Source organism: Rhinatrema bivittatum, chromosome 6, assembly GCF_901001135.1.
Source record: "Rhinatrema bivittatum chromosome 6, aRhiBiv1.1, whole genome shotgun sequence".
Taxonomy (NCBI): Eukaryota; Metazoa; Chordata; class Amphibia; order Gymnophiona; family Rhinatrematidae; genus Rhinatrema; species Rhinatrema bivittatum.
In genome coordinates, this window is record NC_042620.1 from 270,981,956 (window position 1) to 271,002,352 (window position 20,397).

A 20,397-nucleotide genomic window follows, 5' to 3' on the forward strand; every position below is an offset into this window, starting at 1 on the left:
TGGAATCCTTTGAGAATTCATTGAGATTTAAAAACCTCAGGTTTTTGAATTTTCCAAAATCACATTTGGTATCTGGTTTAGAACTTTTTTAAAAAAATATACTACTGAAGATTTACAATTCACTGAAGATAAATCCATCATGTTGTCTATATTGTATTATGTGCCAGATAAAAAGAGGATATCTAGTGATGATACCAGCTCAGATGTGCTTGCTTCTATCTCCAGTCCTGATTTCTCTGCTTATCTCCATTCTTCCAATGATAGTTTGCCCACCCAGTGCCAGCGAGAGGCTGCCCTGCTGCCCTAGGCAGTGACATCATCACCCCATCGTGTGATCTCTCTATCTCTCTCCCTCCCTGAGATTCACACTACCCGCATCGCCGGAGCCCCATTCCAAGACCTTGCCGACCTCTGCGTCCCAGCACACTCCTTCACTTTAAAAAAAAAAAATCCCGCCCTCACATCAACCTACGGCGCCCTAGGAGCTGTCTAGTCCGCCTGATCCCTCCCACCAGCCCCTGTACCCACCAGGGCTACAATGATTGTTACCTTTGTCTTAGAATCCGATAGGAATCTTTCCCTTCAGCAATATTTTAAATTTAGAGGGGAATTATTCTGTGGTCATCAGGTACAAGTCTGAGGGGGTTTTCCTTATGAATGCATAATAGTGTAAACTGCTAGTAATTAATACATTTGATCATTATGTAATTGCAGATAGTGTTCAAGAATCTTGCAAGCCGGCCTTACAACATCTACCCTCAAGGCATCAGCAGTGTCAGCGCTTTCACTCCAGGGAACTCTCTGAAAGGTAGGCCTGCCAGTGGATCCCAGAAACGGGGGAGGAAGGGGGCAGTCTCTCCAGTCTTTAAGAAGTAAAAGCACCTAAGCAGGACAAGAAGTGTAACTCCTGTACCTGGAAAGAATAAAATAATCATATTTCACATTATTATATTGGGTAAAATACCCCTTTTATCCATGGCTTCTTCTTTGACCAAACCAAGAAAGGATCCATCATCTACCAAAATGGTTGCAATAATATGCACCACATGGAGCAAACCTTCCTCCCTGCCTTGCACATTTTCACAGTCATGGATATTCCAGGTATGTTTCCAGGGGCATCCCTTTTCCCTGGCAGCGGGCGAGGAAATCAACAGGTTGCCAAGCTTTGCGCACCCAGAGAAGTTGCACGATGGCACTCTGAGGTGCCAGGAAGAATGTTGCCCCCGTCTTCAGCGTCTCCTTGTAAACGGCAGTGGTAAACGCAGGCGCCTGGCAGAAATGAACATCCTGCTGCTGCGGGGAAGGCCAGGCCTGGCTCCTCTGCCAGCTTTCTGTATTGTGTGCAGAAAAATTCAGCTAAGATTCATCTTCAGTAAACCCAGTGTATTCTTTGTGAAATTTCACATTGGCAAAAAGTGGGAAAATCTTTGGAATTTTATCTTTGAAATAAAAAAAACAAAACAAAAAAAAAACCAATGTGCAGAAGGTGTGCCCTTTGAAAAACGGAAACATGGGCACGGGCAGATAAGAATAAATATAGTGGGTCTTCATGTTGCTGTTAGCATTTGCCTGGGAGTTAGTGCCTCCCCTGCCTCTTTCACTGTGAGTACCCGCTTTCTCCTGGAAGGGTCTGGAAGTAGGGGCTCAGGCGTACCTTACTTCTCACATATGGATACATAACACTCAGGATGAGCTTGCTTCTTTCAAGGACGTTTATCTGAAATATCATAAAGGCAAACTTTCTGGAGAGTGCCCGCCTCACGGAGCACGTTGTCTGTAACACCGTGCTTGTGCCTCGCGTGCCTCGGGCGAAGGCCCGAAGAAATATGCAGGGCCTACACAGCGAGAGCCCAGCAGAAGAGGAGCAGCACGTGACCCCTGAGCGCGACGGCCAAGACCTCTGCCTGTGATGCTGCACTCGGGAAGGGTCACTTTCAAACAGCTCGCCTCCTTTTTTTTTTTTTTTTCACCTGCAGCCAGCCTAGCCCAAATTTTCCAAGCAGATTCATGTACAGAATTTGCAGGCATGCACGTCCTTGGCGCCAAAATTCACACGCAAAATTCCCCCTGCTCGAGAGAAGGTGTCACTTTGCGCATGCGTACTTCCGTATATACTTTTTAAAAATCGAAAGTATGCTCCGACCCCGGAATGTCTTTTTGTAGTACACCTAAACGGACACATAAAATCGCTTTTGCTCGTTCTTTCATGCGTACGAGCTCCCCTGGGCAACATTCACAAGGTCATTTATGGGCAATTTTCAAATGGATTTTCGGAGGTACAAGGCATTTGTCGGGTGTAAAATCATCCGTCTTTTTAATCCCTTTCCTCCCATACGCAGGTAAAATTCCATTAAACCCTCACTTGTACCCACATTGTAGTGGGGAAGCTCCCTTGTTGGGTTTGGTTGGGGGAGAACATTATGCACATAGCTTTGGTTTTTCAAATTTATGTATTTTCGGCTGGAAAAAGTGCCCGCAGAAAAACCCAGGTGCCAATTTCTGTGGGTACTTTCTCCTGAAGCAATTTTCAAAGCAGGGGTATGCACGTATTTTCCCTTTGAAAATTGGTGCAAGGACTGCAGGTAAAAAAAAAGTGCCCTCCGACCGTGCAGAAATGCCGGCAGTTTGAAAACTGTTCCCAACAGGGATACAAGTGGTGGAGCTTTAGAGCTCATTTTGCTTCTAGCCAGATTATTAGTAGTCTCTCCTAGCTGGACATTTTGGGTTTCTGAGTTACACAGGGCCAGAGGTGCGAAGACACACCATGGAAAAGATCTTTTGGTGCATGTGTCCCATAGTTGCACAATAGTTACATTGCACGTAAGTCTTTTCTTTGAAGTAGAACGTCACTCACTTTCTGCCGAAAGTCTACCACGCATAGAGCAGCAACACCTTATGGTCATCACACAGATCCCAAGTGCTTAATTTCTTCTCCTTGAAAATGAAGTGACAGTAAACCTGGATTGCCTTTGCTCATTTTTAACAATGTTCATTATTTTTAACCTGACAAACAAGAAGTCTCACCTAACAGCAGCTGTGCACTAAGATCATGAGAGGTTAGGTCCTTCAAAACGTATAAATAAGTTCTCTCTTATGTGACGTTCCCTCTGCCCCTTACTACTGGCTGAACCTTTCCATTCCTAAATGACTCACAATTCTTTGCTTTTGGCAGCTGAAGATTTGAAAGATTTGATGATTGAACCCAACCAGTCATTTACATACCGCTGGCTGCTGACATCACTTGATGGGCCAGCTCCATCAGATCCTCGTTGCCTAACCCGGTTCTACTACAGCTCCATTAATCCAGTCCGAGACACTGCTTCTGGGCTCATTGGACCTCTGCTGATTTGCAGCAAAGAGTCACTAGATCAGAAAGGTAATCAGGTGAGTCCTTTTCTCTGTGGCCCTACCCTCACACCAGATGGTAAATCTAGTTCAAGAGTGGAAAGTTGCCAGGTGCCAGGCCATTCGGGGGGGGGGGGGGCTAAAAATAGGCACCTGACACTGGTCCAGGGAGAGCTCCTCATTTAGGCCTGGATTTTAAAAAGGTTACGCGCGTAAATCCCAGGGATTTATGAGCGTGACCGGCCTTATGCGCGCGTATGTCCCGGGGCATCGGGGAGTGAGCGGGCAGGGGGCGGGGAGTGGGCGGAGCTAGAGGCCCTTGGCACAGCGGCCATTTGCCGCTGTGCCTCCAGGCAGGCGCAACAGGTAAATAAATATCGGGGGGAAGGGGAATTAGGTTAAGGTTAGGGGTGGAAAGGCTAGGGGAAGGGGTAGGAAGATTAGGCTAGGGGGTAGGGAATAGGGGAAGGCCATAGGTGATGGCATGCACAAATCGCACAATTGTGCTCCCCCTTGCACGTGCTGACCTGATTTTATAACATGCGCACATCTGCGTGCGCATGTTATAAAATCCCGTGTCCATGTGTGTCCGCGCAACTTTATAAAATCTACCCCAAGCTTGAAGATAGCTGCAGCAGTTGGCCCAGGTCCAAAGGGAGAAGTTGCCATGTCAATGAGCCGTATGAGAGAAGCTACTGCAGATTGAAATTGCTCCCTGCCCATAGAAAAGAAAGGCTGCAGAAGGGGAAGCAGGGGGAAAGAAACAAAACTGCAAAAGCAAAAACGAAATAAAAAAAATGATAACGCAAGAAAACAAAAACAAAAAACAAAAACTGAGAAATACACAAAAAGTGATGGTATTTTTATGTACAGTATATTGTTTTATGATGTTTATTGTTTTTATCTTTCATGTGTTATTTTGGAATCTGCACCGATTATTTTTTTATACTAGATTTGCAGAATAAAAGGCTCATAAATAAATATGAGCCACAAAGGGCTACTTAAATATAAACCTAAGAAGAAAAGCTGATACCAGAAGAGACAGGGATTTTCACTTTGGTTCCCTGCCCATCGACCCTTAACACACACAATCACACATGCACACGGTTGCTATCAAAGTTCATTTCCCCTTTTGGGTTCATGTAGATGAGTGTGTTAGGGTCACAGTTTAACTTGCTGGAGATGAGATTCATACTAGAAGAAAGACCTATGGAGCAGATTCATCCCATGTGTCAATGTTTATATTGATCCCCAAGTGATTAGAGTCCATATCCACCGAGGGACTTGCATTCTGCTGTAATCACTTCACTAACCATTCCGGGAGATTCATTTCCTTGGAATGGACTCGTTGTCTGAAAATGCTGAAACGCCAATAGTGCAGATAAAAGTGCTGGAGATTCTAGCAAAATGCTGGAGAAAGGGGGGTGGGATCCTTCCCGTAATTCCTCCACAACACCTGAGAATTTTACTCCGACACTCTTAACTCCCGCTTCCCTCTCGTGATGTAAGGGACTTGGTGAAAACAAGTTACTTGCAGGCAACCAGTCTTTGGCTTTCAGGTCATGTCCTTATGGCTTATCTGTCAAAACATTTTTATTGTACTTATTTATAATAAGATGGAGGATAAAGTCCAAGAGGTGTTCATTCCAGGAGCAGGGATCTCAGTCATTCACTTCTCATCAATCATTTACCTTCCCTCTCCTTAATGAACTCTACCCCCCATCATCAAATCTCTATTTATATTTTGCTTTTTGAAGATGCGATAAAGTATTTATAACTCATAAAACTGAGTAGACGGCAGGCCTGGATTTGCCACCCTAGGCACCCCAGGCCTGTGCCTAGGGTGGCAAACATCTTGGCGGGGGGGGGGGGGGGGGGGCATCAGGCCAGGTGAAGGTTTGCTCCTACCAGCTGTGCTTAGTCTCACTCTGCAGAGCACAGAGGGGAGGGGCTATCCCAGGCTCCACTGCCCCTGCCCCGCCCGCCCCGCCATCCAAGGAGTAAAGAAAAACAGCTCTGCTTCCTAAACCGGTCCCTCCCTCCCTATCATTCAAAGACCTGAGGAGAGGAGGTCAGCACAGAGCCTACAAGGCTGTGCCTCAGACCTTCCGCTCTGCTGTTCCTTATGGGTGAGGGGGGGTGTCGAAATCCTAAATCCGTCACTGGTAGATGTTTTTCAGATGTTCTAAGGAAGTCACACAAGGGCATTCTAGAGGTATTTCTTTTAAATGCAGAAACTTTTATGCCTGGTTTCCTGAGTCTGGGATTAGAATTCCAATACGTTGCAAGGCCATCCCGGTGACTGAGTGCCAGTGTTGTGCACTGCCATGCAGAAGTTCCCGGTTTTATTCACCGAGTCGAGTCTTTGGCTCCCTGGATCGGCTGGGTCTGGGAGGCAGCTGTTCCTGGAGGGAGGGTCGTGCTCATTACTTAAGGGAGACCCCTGGTGGCTGGAATAAGGGCCCTTGATGGCAGGAAGGAGCCCTGGTGCATAACCGTTGCTGCAGTGACCAGACTAGATATCTCTGCCTTGTAGAAATCCCACTTACAGCATCTCCCAGACACTTTAGGACATCAGATTATGAGAGGCCCCTAAATACAAAAAAATTACTCAGTGTCAAGTTCTAGATTTTTGTAAGGAATGCTCTGGGGCCTCTTTAACTTGACATAGCTTAGGGCCTCAACCTGTCTTAAACCAGCCCTGATCCCAGATCTTCTGAACTGGTCCTCTGCTCTGGGGGCCCTTTCCAAAATTGTTCCTTGAGAGGCTTTAGTTTGAATTGATGCTACTGAGGGGGAGGGGAGCGAGAGAGAAAGAGAGAGGAAATCCCCAGTTAGTTTAAATAAAGGCTCATGGCACCAGATTTGAGCCCTGCTCCAACCGATCTGGAAGTGCAAAGGAACACTAATAAGCCACTGCCGATAATGCTAAGTGCTGTTTCTTCATGACGCTGCAGTATTATATATCCTGCTTCATACTGTATTTCAAGAGATTTGCATGGGCTACCAGCTCCAATGATTTTTCTTCCTATAAGGGTTTGTGATAAGATTACAGATTTCTGGGAAACATACTGAAGAAACTGTCTGTGGCAGCCTTATCATGAGGGACTAGGTGCAAAGTGCAGTAGTTGGGCACTGGGATATGAAGAGTCATTAGCTGATGATCAGGCCGATACAGTAAGGCTGCGGGAAAACGGGCGCTCAGCCACCTCTCGTAAAATTGTGCGTCTGTTTTCCAAACCTGACCACCGGCACTTTTTAAAAAATGTTTTCTTTTTAACCTTTTGATTCCTCCGACTTAATATCGCCACGATATTAAGTCGGAGGGTGTACAGAAAAGCAGCATTTTCTGCTTTTCTTTACACTTTTTTGGGCTGCTCAGAAATTAATTTCTGAGCATAAAATATGCGGATCGGCTGCACATTTTTATTCCTGTAACCTGAGCGAATGTCTAATAGCCTCATCAACATGCATGTTCATGTGATGAGCGCTATTAGTTTTGGGGGGGCGAGGTTGGACGCACTTTTTTGACGTGCTAAACCCCTTAATGTATAAGGGGTTGTGCACGCGCGTCCAAAATGCGCATCCAACCCAGATTAAACAGTGCACTCAGCTGAGCACGTTTTACTGTATCGGCCTGAATGTGAAACTGATGTTGGCTGTTGATATCTATTTGTCATCCTGACAGTTTATTGATAATTTTTGCCTCGTGGTTTTTGAGGCCTTTGCAAAACCCGTGTTGACTCTCCCATCTTAAACCATGTCTATTTATGTGCTCAGTAATTTTGTTTTTAAGAATAGCTTCAACCATTTTGAGGCCAAGAGAAATGTAAGGCACATCTCACTTTCGGGCCGATACAGTAAAATTGCGGGAGAGCAGGCGAGCGCCCGCTCTCCTGGTGCGCACAGGCCACTCTCCTGTGCACGCGATTCAGTATTTTAATTTATTTTAATTACGGCCAGTGGTAAAAAGAGGCGCTAGGGACACTAGCGCGTCCCTAGAGCCTCTTTAGGGACAGGAGCAGCGGCTGTCAGCGGGTTTGACAGCCTAAGTTCAATTTTGCCGGCGTCGGTTCTCGAGCCCGCTAACAGCCACAGGTTCGGAAACCGGACGCCGGCAAAATTGAGCATCCGGTTTTCGACCCGCCAGCCGCGGGCCCATTTAAAAAATGTTTTTTTAATTTTTTACTTTTAAACTTTCGGGACCTCCAACTTAATATCGCCATGATATTAAGTCGGAGGGTGCACAGAAAAGCAGTTTTTACTGCTTTTCTGTGCACTTTCTAGGTGCCGGCAGAAACTAGCACCTACCTTTGGGTAGGCACTAATTTCTGAAAGCAAAATGTGCGGCTTGGCTGCACATTTTGCTTTCTGAATCGCACAGGAATACCTAATAGGGCCATCAACATGCATTTGCATGTTGCAGGCGCTATTAGGTTTGGGGGGGGTTGGACGCGCGTTTTGGACGCGCTATTACCCCTTACTGAATAAGGGGTAAAGGGGTAAAGCTAGCACGTCCAAAACACACGTCTAAATGCTGGCTAACAGTGCGCTCCATCAGAGCGCACTTTACTGTATCGGCCCATTTGTGAGGAAAATGCCTTTATTTCTAGTGCTCTTTGAAAAAGAATCTGGTGGCTATTGAATACAGAGCAATAATATAAATGCATTACTCTACAACGATCCATATTGTTCATCTAAGGACCAGCCTATTGCCGGCATGATTTAATAATGAGTTGAAAGAGGCAATTAAAGCCAAAAGGTCATCATTCAAAAAATGGAAAACAGATCTAAATGAAGAAAATAGGGAAGAGCATAAGCACTGGCAAGTTAGCCTTAATTACATTTTTATGTCTAAGAAAGAATTTGAATAAGAAGCTTGCCATAGAGGTAAAAACCTTTTCAAGTAGATTCGAAGCCTGTGAGGGATTCAGTTGCGCTGCTAGATGCCAAAGGGGTAATATATGAGCGACTATATGGAATCACTGAGCAACTATATGAAACCGGAGAATGTAATAACTCATTGACACACTAAAGAATAACAAATTGCCGGGATCAGATGGTATTCATCCCAGACCTCTCAAGGAACTAGAAAATGAAATTGAAGACCTCTTTCTGATGATTTTCAACTTATGATTTAAAATAGCCACAATACCAGAAAACTGGAGGGTGGCCATTGTAACGCCGATTTTTAAAAAGGGCTCCAGGGGTGATCTGGGAAACTACAGACCAGTGAGCCTGACATCGGTGCCAGGCAAAATGGTTGAAGCTATTCTTAAAAACAAAATTACTGAGCACATAAATAGGCATGGTTTAAGATGGGAGAGTCAACACGGGTTTTGCAAAGGGAAATCTTGCCTTACCAATTTTGTAGACTTTTTTTGAGGGTGTAAATAAACATGCAGACAAAAGTGAGCCAGCTGATATAGTAGATTTGGATTTTCAGAAGGCATTTGACAAAGTCCCTCATGAGATACTTCTCAGGAAACTGGATAAAAGACAGGAAACAGAGGGTAGGACTAAATGGGCAGTTTTCTGAATAGAAAAAAAGTCATTAGTAGAGAGACCTAGTAGTCTGTACTGGAATCTGTGCTATTTAGTATATTCATAAATGAACTGTAGAAAGGAACAAGTGAGGTGAACAAATCTGAAGATGACAAATCGAGTCACTGAAATGGCAGTGGATTGTGAGGGATTGCAGAAGGACCTTGTGAGACTAGGAGACTGGGCTTCTAAATGGCAGATGCAATTTAATGTGGACAAGTGCAAAGTAATGTATGTAGGGAAAACTAATCCTAACTACAAATATACAATGCTGGGTTCCATGACAGGAGTCACCACCCAGGAAAAGGAGTCTTTGTGGATAATACTTTTAAATATTTGGTTCAGTGTGAGGTGGCGGCAGTCCAAGAGCAGGCAAATAGAATGTTAGGAATTATTTGGAAAGGAATAGGGAACAAATCCGAGAATATCATAATGCCTTTGTATAAATCCATGGTGTGACCGCACTTTGAGCACTGTGTGCAGTTCTGGTCACCCCATCTCAAAAATGACATAGCAAACAGAGAAGGTGACATAAATGATAAAGGAGATAGAAAATCTCCCTTATGGAGAAGGGCTAAACAGATTAGAGCTCTTTAGTTTGGAAAAGATAATAGTGAGAGGGGATATGATTGAAATTGATAAAATCATGAGTGAGGTGGAACGAGTAAATAGGGAATGATTATTTACCCTTTCAAACAACACTAGGGCTGCAGGACACACTCCATAAACCAGCAATTAACATATTTAAAACAAATCATAAGAAGTATTTTTTCACTCATTGCACAATCAAGTTAAGGAATCTGTGGGGTGGAGTTCAAAAGAGGATTAGATAAGTTTCTGAAGAAAAAGCCTATAAATAATTATTAGCCAGGTAGCTTTGGGAAAGCTACTGGTGCATACCTCTGGGAGCGTGATAAAAGAAATAGATCAACTTTTAAAGATCTGATGACTACTTGTGACCTGGACTGACCACTGTCGGAGTCAGAATGCCGGGCTCAATGGACCTTGTCGCTCTCAGTATGGCATTTCTTATGCTCTTAAATGTACGATAAGATATACAGATAATGCAGGGAATATTAACACATGCTGATCTGGCATTGTGCTTCAATAATCTATAAAGGACATTGACCTCTTTACTAGACTTTCCATAATGAAGAGTTCGAAAAGGCACATTGGTTCTGGAGGGTGTGTGACCTTTTATTTGAAAGAACCTAAGAATTATCCAAAGATGTTTTTTGTAAGTTTTCAAGGTCATATGGGTCGCTATAACATATGAAGAAAGGAGCCCTGTGGTCCCAAAAGATCATGTACAACATAGCTGGCTAATTTTATGTTGTTTCGATTAAAGGTCTCATAAGCTGCCGAAAAGCTGGGTTGTTTCTAGAGACCAGAGGTCCATTATAAGTTTGGATACTGCCTATTCTCACCCCTTAATACAGTACTTTGTATCTGTACAAAATACTTAATTCTTTGTTTTTAAAATTTGTAAATTGTTTTTTTTATCCAGCTACTTACATTCAGGGACTGCGGGCTTTGCTCCATTTGTTCCTTTTTTAAGGGTTTCTTTTCCTATGCTACTGTTATTTTTCTATATTTTACACCATTTTTCGTATAAAGGGCTTGCCCCTTTCATTACTGCTTTCATACTCCCTCTGCAGCGGTGTATCATTGTGATAAGGGCAGGAGATTCTGAAGAGGGTCCATACAGGTGTGCCCTGATTTATCAAAAGTCATTAATGTGGGAGCTTTCATAACACTTCTCAGAAAAAAAAAAAAGCAATAAAAATCAAATGAAACAGATGGATCTTAATGATTCCCTTTGGATCCACTCCCAGCTGAATTACTAAGAAATAGATATATTTTGCTAGTACTAATGAGAAGTGTGCCGATTGTATAGAAAATAAAGAATGTCCAACAACTTTTAATTCATTAAGCCAAGCCAACTGACAGACTGACGGGTCACTGTGAAAACAATAGTTCAAGCTAAGATTTCAGAAGGAGCCTCCTACTGGCGCATAAGATTATGAGGAATGTTCTAGACAAGTTTGGGCTTTTCTCTGGAGCTGGCTAGTCTTCCATATTATCTCTGTTGAAATAATTCAAGATGAGTGACCAAGATGGACTGTTCCTTTTTTTTTTTTGTTTCATTCCTAACTTTCCCTCTCAGATGATGTCAGACAAGGAGCGGTTCCTGTTGTTTTCTGTGTTTGATGAAAACCTGAGCTGGTACCTGGAAGAGAATATACGGAAGTTCTGCTGGGATCCGGCTGCTGTTGATCCCAAGGATCCCGAATTTTACACCTCTAATGTTATGCACAGTGAGTAACAGCTATGGATGTGCTGTCATTTGAAAATGACATGGAAACAGCAATAATTAACGTTTTCTATACCTTACTATCATGGCGTTCACCATGGACATTTTCCTAGTATAAAATCTTACCTTACAAAGGTTCACATTAATGGCGTTTTGACTATAAATATTTTATACAAAGCAAATAAGCTAAAAGCCAGTACTGGCGTCATATAGAGAATAATTTTATTATTTATTCACACATTGATTAAAATAAAGAAGAAACATAAATAACAAAAGGATTGGAAGGTTGGTAAGCTTATGATTACACTACAAAATTGAAGCAAGGCCGAGGAGGCATGCATTCATATGTATGAAACTTACCTTTTTCCATTCCATATTAGTATTTTTTACTTAAAACAAAAAAATTGATATATAAAAAATTGTTGGACACAGGAGGGTGAGATTAACATTCGAGATACATATGGAAACAGCAATGACATTTATTTCATGTTGTGCCCTTTCTAATAGGAAAGGACTCAAGTAAAGTAGAGTTGTAACAGGTGTTCTCCTAGGACAGCAGGATGTTAGTCCTCACACATGGATGACATCATCAGATGGAGCCAGGCATGGAAAACTTTTGTCAAAGTTTCTAGAACTTTGACTAACACACTGAGCATGCCCAGCATGCCACTATCCACGCGTCCACATGGAGTCCCTCTTCAGTCTCGTAACATAGAATTCACGAATGAAAAAATAAAATAACACAATGCAACTCTGCGGAATGTCGGGCAGGTTTTCTGAGGACTAACATCCTGCTGTCTTAGGAGAACACCTGTTTAAGGTAATCAACTCTGCTTTCTCCTAGGACAAGCAGGATGGTAGTCCTCGCAGATGAGTGAATACCAAGCTACAGGCTACTCCTGGCAACAACCATGACCAACAGTAACCGAACCGGGTGCCAACGGGCACAAAAATAATTGTGGTGCTGTTGGTAACACAGGGAGACAGCCTGAACCCGAACAATGGGCCCTAGGTAGGAAGAGTTGGGTTTAAGCTTGGAAGAGGTTATGAAGGACAGCTTGGCCAAAGCTACTGTCATATTGCAATCCTTGTCGAAGCAGTAGTGGACAGCGAACGTGTGTAGGGAACGCCACGTTGTGGCCTTGCAGATTTCAGCAATGGGAACCACTCACAAGTGGGCAACTGATGCCACCATGCTCTCACAGAGTGAGTTTTTAATGTGGCCTCCAAGCTGAAAGCCCACCTGCGCATAGCAGGAGGAGATACAATCCACCAGCCAGTTGGACAGAGTTTGCTTGCCCACCACAACGCCTGGCGTGTTCCTGTCAAAGGATATAAAGAGTTGTGAGGATTGCTTATGGCCTACTGTGCATTCGAAATAGAAAGCTAAAGCCCTCTTGCAGTCTAAACTGTACAGAGCCTGTTCTTCCTGGTGGGAATGAGACCTCAGATAAAAAGGTGGGCAGAATAATGGACTGATTAAGATGAAAATCAGTCACCACCTTAGGCAGGAACTTAGGGTGTGTATGCAGGACCACCCTATCATGAAAGAATTTCTTGGATACATAATCAACGCCTGAAGCTTACAAACTCTGTGCACCAAAGTGACCTCCACCAGGAAGAGAACCTTCCAGGTCAGGAACTTAAGATCACAGGAGCACAAATGCTCAAAAGGGTCACGCATGAGCCGTGCCAGTACTACGCTGAGGTCCCAGCACACAACAAGAGGCCGAAGGGGAGGCTTCAGGTGAAGCAAGCCCTACAGAAACTGCCCCAAAATGGGTTGCTCAGAGATGGGCATACCACTCACACCCTGATGGTAAGCGCTGATGGCACTCAGGTGTACTCTGATCGAGTTGGTTTTTAACCCAGCCTCTGAGAGGTGCCACAGATAGTCAAGCAACTTCAGAGTGGGGCACGCAAAGGGATCCAAGCCATGACCCTCACACCAGATAGAGAACCTCCTCCACCAGTTGATAAGACTTCCTGGTGGAAAGCTTCCTGGAAGCTACCAACACCTGAGACATGTCATCAGAGAGGTCCAGGGGCTGCAGGAATAAGCGTTCAATATCCAGGCAGTCAAGGCTAATGCTCAGAGGTATGGGTGGTGCAGTCTGCCCTGATTCTGTGTGATCAGATCAGGAGAGGTCCCCAGATGGATGGGTTCTCTTACTGACAGGTCCCGAAGGAGTGGGAACCAGACCTTTCTGGGCCAATATGGGGCCACAAGAGTCATGATCCTCTGGTCCTGCTGGAACTTCAAGTCTCCATGACCAGCAGAAGAGGAGGATATGCATACAGGAGACCCATGCCCCAATGTTGGGCAAAGGCGTCCGAGGCTGGAAGTCCATCTGTCCTGAACAGGGAGCAGAATTTGCTCACCTTGCAGTTGTAGGGGGAGGCAAAGAGATCCACATCCGGAGCTCCACACCAGCGGAAGATCCAGACTACCACTGCTGGATCCAGCAACCACTCATGTCGCCAGAACGCTCAACTCACAGTCCGTCACCACATTCTCTGTTCCGGCTACGTACATTGCTCTCAGGAGCATGTCCTGCAACAGAGCCCAGGACCAAATCTGTACCGCCTCTTGATGGAGGAGGAATGGCCCAATGCCAACCTGTTTGTTGATGTACCACTTTGCTACCTGATTGTCTGTCCGGATCAGGACTGTCTTGTGGGACAAATAGTCTCGAAATGCCCAAAGGGCATAGCGAATTGCTCGAAGCTCCAGGAAGTTGATCTGACATAGAGATTCCTGAGCCATCCACCGACCTTGCGTATGGAGGTCATCCACATGCACCCGCCAACCCAGCAGGGAGGAATCAGTGGTAAGCACTACCTGAGACAGGGAAACCTGAAAAGGAACCCCCTGCTCCAGGTTGGATAGATCCTCCCACTAGGACAGGGAGATCTGGAGAGGCGGCGTGACGTAAACACATGCCCTGAGGTCTTGGGATGCCTGCTGTCACTGTGACCACAAGGTCCATTGTACCCTGCGCATGCACAGGCGAGCCAAAGGGATGACATGGACAGGCGCAGCCATGTGACCCAAAAAACAAAGCAGCAGATACCTGTTGACGGCTGCGGACAAAGCTCACCAGCAACGACAGGGCAAGCGCTTGATCGTGGGGCAGAAACGCCTTGACTTGAACTGTATCCAATCTGGCCCCGATGAAACTCAGGTGTGGCAATGGGCTGAGGTGGGTCTTGGGGTAATTGATGACAAACCCAAGAGATTGCAGCACCTGGATGGTCAGACATAAGGAGCGAAGCGCCCTCTGGTGAGTGGCGCTTTTGACCAGCTGGTCACCCAAGTAGAGGAACACGTGCACCCCCTGACATTGGAGATGTACATCCACCACTGCCAGGCACTTGGTGGAAGACCTGGGCGGGGGCTGATGCAAGATGGAATGGCAACACTCGATACTGGAAGTGATCATTTTCCACCAGAAAGTGGAGATACTTCCTGTGACCCGGGAAGATCACAATGTGGCATCTTTCAGTTGAGAGAGCAGAGCCAGTCTCCTTTTCTTAGGAGCAGGATCAGAGTGCCCAAAGAGACCATCTTAACCTTTCTCTTGAAGGTATTTGTTCAAGACTATCAGGTCGAGAATAGGGCGTAGGCCCCCAGGTCTCTTTGGTATCAGGAAATACCGAGAGTAGAACCCTCTGCCCCGCTGGCGGAGGGGAACGGGTTCTACCGCTCTGGCCATTAGAAGGGCGGAGAGCTCTGTCAAAAGTATTTCGTGAGGAGCAGACAAAGTCCACGATGGACATGGGGGACAGTCCAAAGGGACGTGCTGAAGTTCAGCCGGTACCCTCAGCGAACGATGGTCTGACATAATGTGCGGCCAGTGATATGCAAAATGACGCAAGCTGCCTCCGACTGGAGAGCAGGATGCCGAGGGTATGGCAATCTGACTCAAGTTCCCTCGCTCCCAGTCAAAACTCTATGGTGAGGCTCTGCTGGGGGGCTGGCTGAGGCCTGGGGATCCGCTGCTGACGGGAATGACCCCTGGAACCAGTGCGGGGTATGCGGGCCCAAGAGGCAGGAGGCTAATATTTCCTCTGGCGATAGAAGGACTTCCTCGAGCCTTGTCGTGAGGATTTTTTGACTGAGGATGGCGGTTCAGAAGTTCTAGCTGACAGGTGTTGAAGGGACTCATGGTGGTTCTTCAACTGGGCCACCGTGTCCCTGATCTTATCTCGATGAGATTCTCATCTGTACAGGGTAGATCTGCCAGCTTTTCTTGGACCTCTGGCCAAAGGTCAGAGGCACGGAACCAGGCCATCCTGCGGGCACCAATGCCTGCCGCAGCCACTCTCGCTGCCATTTTGAAAACTTCGAAAGTGGATTTCACCTCATGTTTTTCTGCCTCCAGACCCTGCTGTACTTCTACTGAGAATGCGTCCTGCTGCTGTTTGGGCAGGCGTTCCGATAGCTTCTGGACCTGCTTCCACAGGTTCCGGTTATATGGGTCATAAATAGTTGGTAGGAGGCGATACAGGTGATGAGCATAGCACCCCGACACACCTTCCTACCCAGGGCATCCAATACCCTGTGATCTCGCCCTGTTGGGGCAGAGGCGTGGGTGCAGGAGCACTTGGTTTTTTTTAGGGCGGACTCCACCACAACCGATTGGTGTGGGAAATGGAACTTTTCAAAATTCAGTGTCTGTGGGCCATAGCGGCAAAGAGGAAGTCTGACCCTGCCGAAACAAGGCTGCCCTAGGAGCTCATCCCTGTGGCGGTGAAGAAGTCTGGCCCCGCTGAAGCCATGCTACTATGGGAGCACATCCTCATGGCAGTGAAGAAGAAGGCCCACCAGAGTAAAGCCGCGGTGGGAGCCCATCCCTGCGGCAGTGGGTTTGGTGGTGAGACCCAGTGCATGCATGTGAGAATGGGAGCCTGAGTGTAGGTGTTTGTGCATGAAAATGGGAGCCTGAGTGTTTCTATGTGAAAATGGGAGCCTGAGAGTGGGTGTTTGTGTGTGAAAGAATGGGAGCCTGAGTGCGTGAGTGAGAGCTTATGGGTGTGGTAGAACATGTGAGAGTGAAAGCTTCTGTGTGTAAGGGAGTCTGTGAGGGAAAGCATGAGCCTTTGTGTGTGTATGTGTGAGAGAAAGAAGAAGGGGAAGAACAAAGGGGGAGAGAAGAAATGGAAAGAGAAGAGTGACCCTGGAGAAAGAATTAGGAAAAGTCTGACAAGGGAAAAGTGGAAAAAAGAAACTGGGACCAACTGATTAAAAAAATAAAAGGATCAGATAACAAAGGTAAAAAAAAACAACATTATTTTGAGATTTTAGCAATTGGAATATGCCATCTTTGGATATGTGCATTTCTTTTAATTTTGTATTTTGCTCTTTAGCGTTCCACTGTTCAGAATCTGGTTTCTCAGGCTTTCTATTTCAGTTTGTTTGCATGTTTATATTTCTAATTCGTAGTCCCTTACTCTGTATTAGGTAAGGGTCAGTCTGTGTTCTGCCTGTGTGTGACTGAGGCACAATATTGCTGCTAGCGTGTAGCTTCTCTATAGGAATTTATAGCAGTCGGCTTATTCTATTATTCCAGTAGGTGGTGTATTAATGCTCTAGGGCAGAGCTTTCCAAACTTTTCATGTTGGTGACACACTTTTTAGACAAACATAATTTCGTGACACAGTAATTCAGTCTACCAGCAAACCAGAAGTTAAAGGTTAAACGAACAAAATGTATTTCAACAATTTATGTATGTTTCCTTAAATATATACATAAATAAAATGTTTCACAACACAACCTATCTCATAATAAATATTTGCAGGCTTCCACTTCCTCCATGCTGATCTCGTACATTGTGAGATCGGCATAGAGAAAGTGCTACTCTTGCACATTCCCAAAGATTACATGTGCCAATCACTAAAAAGTAATTTTTTTTTTTACCTTTGCTGTCTGATCTTAGTTTTCTAATCGGTTGGTCACAGGCTTTTTTTTCCACCTTTCCTTTCTTATTTTTTTGCCAATTCCTTTTACAGGGTCTTTCTTTCTATTTCTTTTCTCTCCATCTGTCTTCCCTCAAACACACAATCAGGTTCTCATTCTCACACGCTATCTCACACATTCTCACACACACAGGCTCTCACTCACATGCAATCTCACACATCCACAGCTCTCACTCTCACATGCCTCTCTCTCATACATACATACATACTGTCTCTCTCGTGCACATGCTGTCTCACTCTCACACACACAGGCTCTCTCTCTCCTACATGCTCTCTTGCTCAAGCACAGGCTCTCACTGGCACATGCTGTCCCTCTGCACGGGTTGCTGAAGGATGGGCTCTTCAGAGGCCCTGATCTTCCCTGGCCGTGACATGGGATCTGCAGCGGCCCTGCTATCAGGTTTCCTCCTCTTCTCGGGCCGTCGCGACGTGGGATCCGCAACAGCCCATTAATGCTGCTCTTCTTCTGTACGCAGCAGATGCTCCTCCTCCTTCCTGCCCACGCGGCTCTGGCAACGTTTTTCTTCCAGGGCTGCACAGGCAGGAAGGAGGAGGAGTGAACGTGACCCTTTTCTTCGGGCCGTGGTGATGTAAGCTCCACCACTGCCCGCCGATCTTCCTGCTATAGTTCCCTGCTTCCGCCGGCCCTGTGGACCGGGCGACACACCTCCACACTACAGGTGTCACACTAATGTGTCCCGACACACACTTTGGAAAGCTCTGCTCTAGGGTCTGGTGCTGTATTTGCATTTCTTCTTTTTCATAAGGTTGCTGTTATTTGAGACTTGAGATTCAGTGCTATTATGATATGGTATGGCAAGATTCTAGGTGCTTTTTTTTTGCAGGGGTTTGTATTACTAAACAAACAGGCGGATGCAATAAGAGGTGCGGGAGAGACGGAGCTTCGAGTCGAGCACCCGCTCTCCCAACGCACGCCCAGGCATCTCTCCTGGGCGCGCGATTTTGTATTCAAATAAGGACCGGCGCTAGGGACACTAGTGCGTCTCTAGCGCCTCTTTATTAGCGACTCAATTTTACCGGCGTCAGTTTTCGAACCCGCTGACAGTCACGGATTTGGAAAATGGACACTTGCAAAATTGAGCATCCATTTTCAAACCCGCCGACCGGCAGACAGATTTTTGGTATTTTTTTATTTTTAGTGCCTCCGACTTAATACCGCTACGATATCAAGTCGGAGGGTGTACAGAAAAGCAGTTTTTTCTGCTTTTCTGTACACTTTTCCTGGTGCTTTCAAAGTTAACACCTGCCCTTGGCCGCACATTTTACTTTCAGAATTCCAGGCAAATAACTAATAGGCTCATCAACATGCATTTGCATGTGATGAGCGCTATTAGTTTCGGGGTGGGGGGGGTTGGCCGCGCGTTTTCCAAGTGCTATGACAGTATAAGGGGTAATAATAGCGCATTTAAAATCCACAGCCAAACAGGGGCTAAACGGAGTAAACAGTGCGCTCGGCCGAGCGCACCATTCTGTATCGACCTGAAAATGTTTAGCAGTAGAGAAAGACTTTTTTTTGGCTTAGATGACTCCAGAATTTGAATACAGATTTTCTTTCATGTTGGGTTGTAATGTGAACTGTCATAGTTTTGCTCTGCACCCGCTCTTATGATTGTTGCTATTTTATTGTAATTATGGTGATCTCTACTTTTCTGGAAAGAGAATTTGTGAAAGAATACATTGATATTTGTTTTATGACATGATTGATTGGACCTGATGTTTATGAGTTCTTTGCTTTTTATCTGATATTCTTTTGTATTTATAAATTGCAATAAATATAAAACAAAATAATAGAGATTAATAAGGAATTTTTAATGTTGGTAAATACTTGAAATAAGAGTTACAATTTTCTAGAACGTTTCACTCATGATGCATAAGGGCTGTTGTAGACTACTTAGGAACCCAATGGAGTACAACTAGTAGGGTTTAGACCTGTATGCCTACAGCCCACCCTTTTAACCTTGGCACTGGGTGGCTGAAAATGAGAGGCCTATGTCTTCCATTTGTTTGTGTGCGGGCACGCGCCCCCACACACAGATTCTTCCCCTCTCCCCCCCCAAGCAGGAAGGTCAATAGGGAGTGATGGAGCTCATCCCAGCATGGCCCGAAGACAATAGGAGGCCCACAGGGCTGTTTTGGAGCTCATCCCACCCCGGCCCAATGACAGCAGGAGGCCATATGAGAATGTGTATGAGCTTGTATGTGTGTGTAAGTGAGAGCCTGTGTGTGTGCATATGTATGTTTGTGTGTCTGAGTGAGAGCCTGTGTGTGTGTGTATGTCTGTGTGAGGGCCTTTGTGCCTGTGAATGTGTCTGTGTTAGAGCCTGTGTGCTTGTGAGTTTGTGTGCCTGTCAAAGCCCATGTGTCACATATAGGCTCTCACAAGCAAGCACATACACACACACATACACATATCTGTGAAGGAGAGGGAGCCTGTATATGTTAGAGAGAGGGAGTGTGTGAGAGAATGAATGTGTTATTGTGTGAGTGTGTGAGAGAGAAGATAAAATTTGTGCGGCACTGCCTCCCCCAATCCTCGACAATCTCAGGGTGACTGGATATCCTCCCCCAATCCACAACAATCTCAGGGTGACTGGAAATCAGAAGATCACAGGTATGGAGAGCAGAAGATTTTAAAATCCTTGTTAGTTTTAATTATTGGGTGGAATTTGATGATTCTGCTCTTTCAAAATATTACATTTTTGGAGGGGAATAGAACTTTTTTTAATTATTGGATTTTTTATTTATCAGATGTTTTGAAGTATTTTATTGGTGTTTGGGAAATTTTAGATATTCCATTCATTAGCTGGTTTGAAACATTTATTCTTTTAATGAGTTTGATTTTGCTATTATGATTAATGTTTTATATTTCTTAATTTTATTATTTAATGTTTTTATGAAGAATGGCTATGTTTTTGTCTTTCCATTGTTACTCTGCATATATAGGGCTGGCTTGTTGTGAGTTCCAGTTCAGTTCTTCTCAGCACGTTTCTAGTTATACTTTCTGGTCTCTTTATTCTGTATTTGGTCAGGGTCTCTCTGTGTTCTGCATATGTGACCGAGGTGAGGTATTTTGCTGGCATTTAATTTCTGTGTAGGGGTCTATGGCAGCCTGGTTTCCTAATAAGAGTTTTATTGGTGTTCTAGGGCCTGGTGTAATATGTGCAGTGTTGCCTTTTCATATATAAGGCTGTTAG

General features: G+C 45.1%; 1 protein-coding gene across 1 annotated transcript in view; it reads left to right on the top strand.

Moving 5' to 3' along the window:
* F8 (coagulation factor VIII) overlaps positions 1-20,397 on the top strand; it is a 168,622-nt gene that overhangs the window by 55,513 nt on the left and 92,712 nt on the right. The window contains exons 10-12 of the mRNA XM_029607198.1: positions 715-808; positions 3,173-3,384; positions 11,057-11,207. Of these exons, the coding sequence (XP_029463058.1) occupies positions 715-808; positions 3,173-3,384; positions 11,057-11,207 (457 nt within the window). The remainder of the gene's footprint in view (positions 1-714; positions 809-3,172; positions 3,385-11,056; positions 11,208-20,397) is intronic.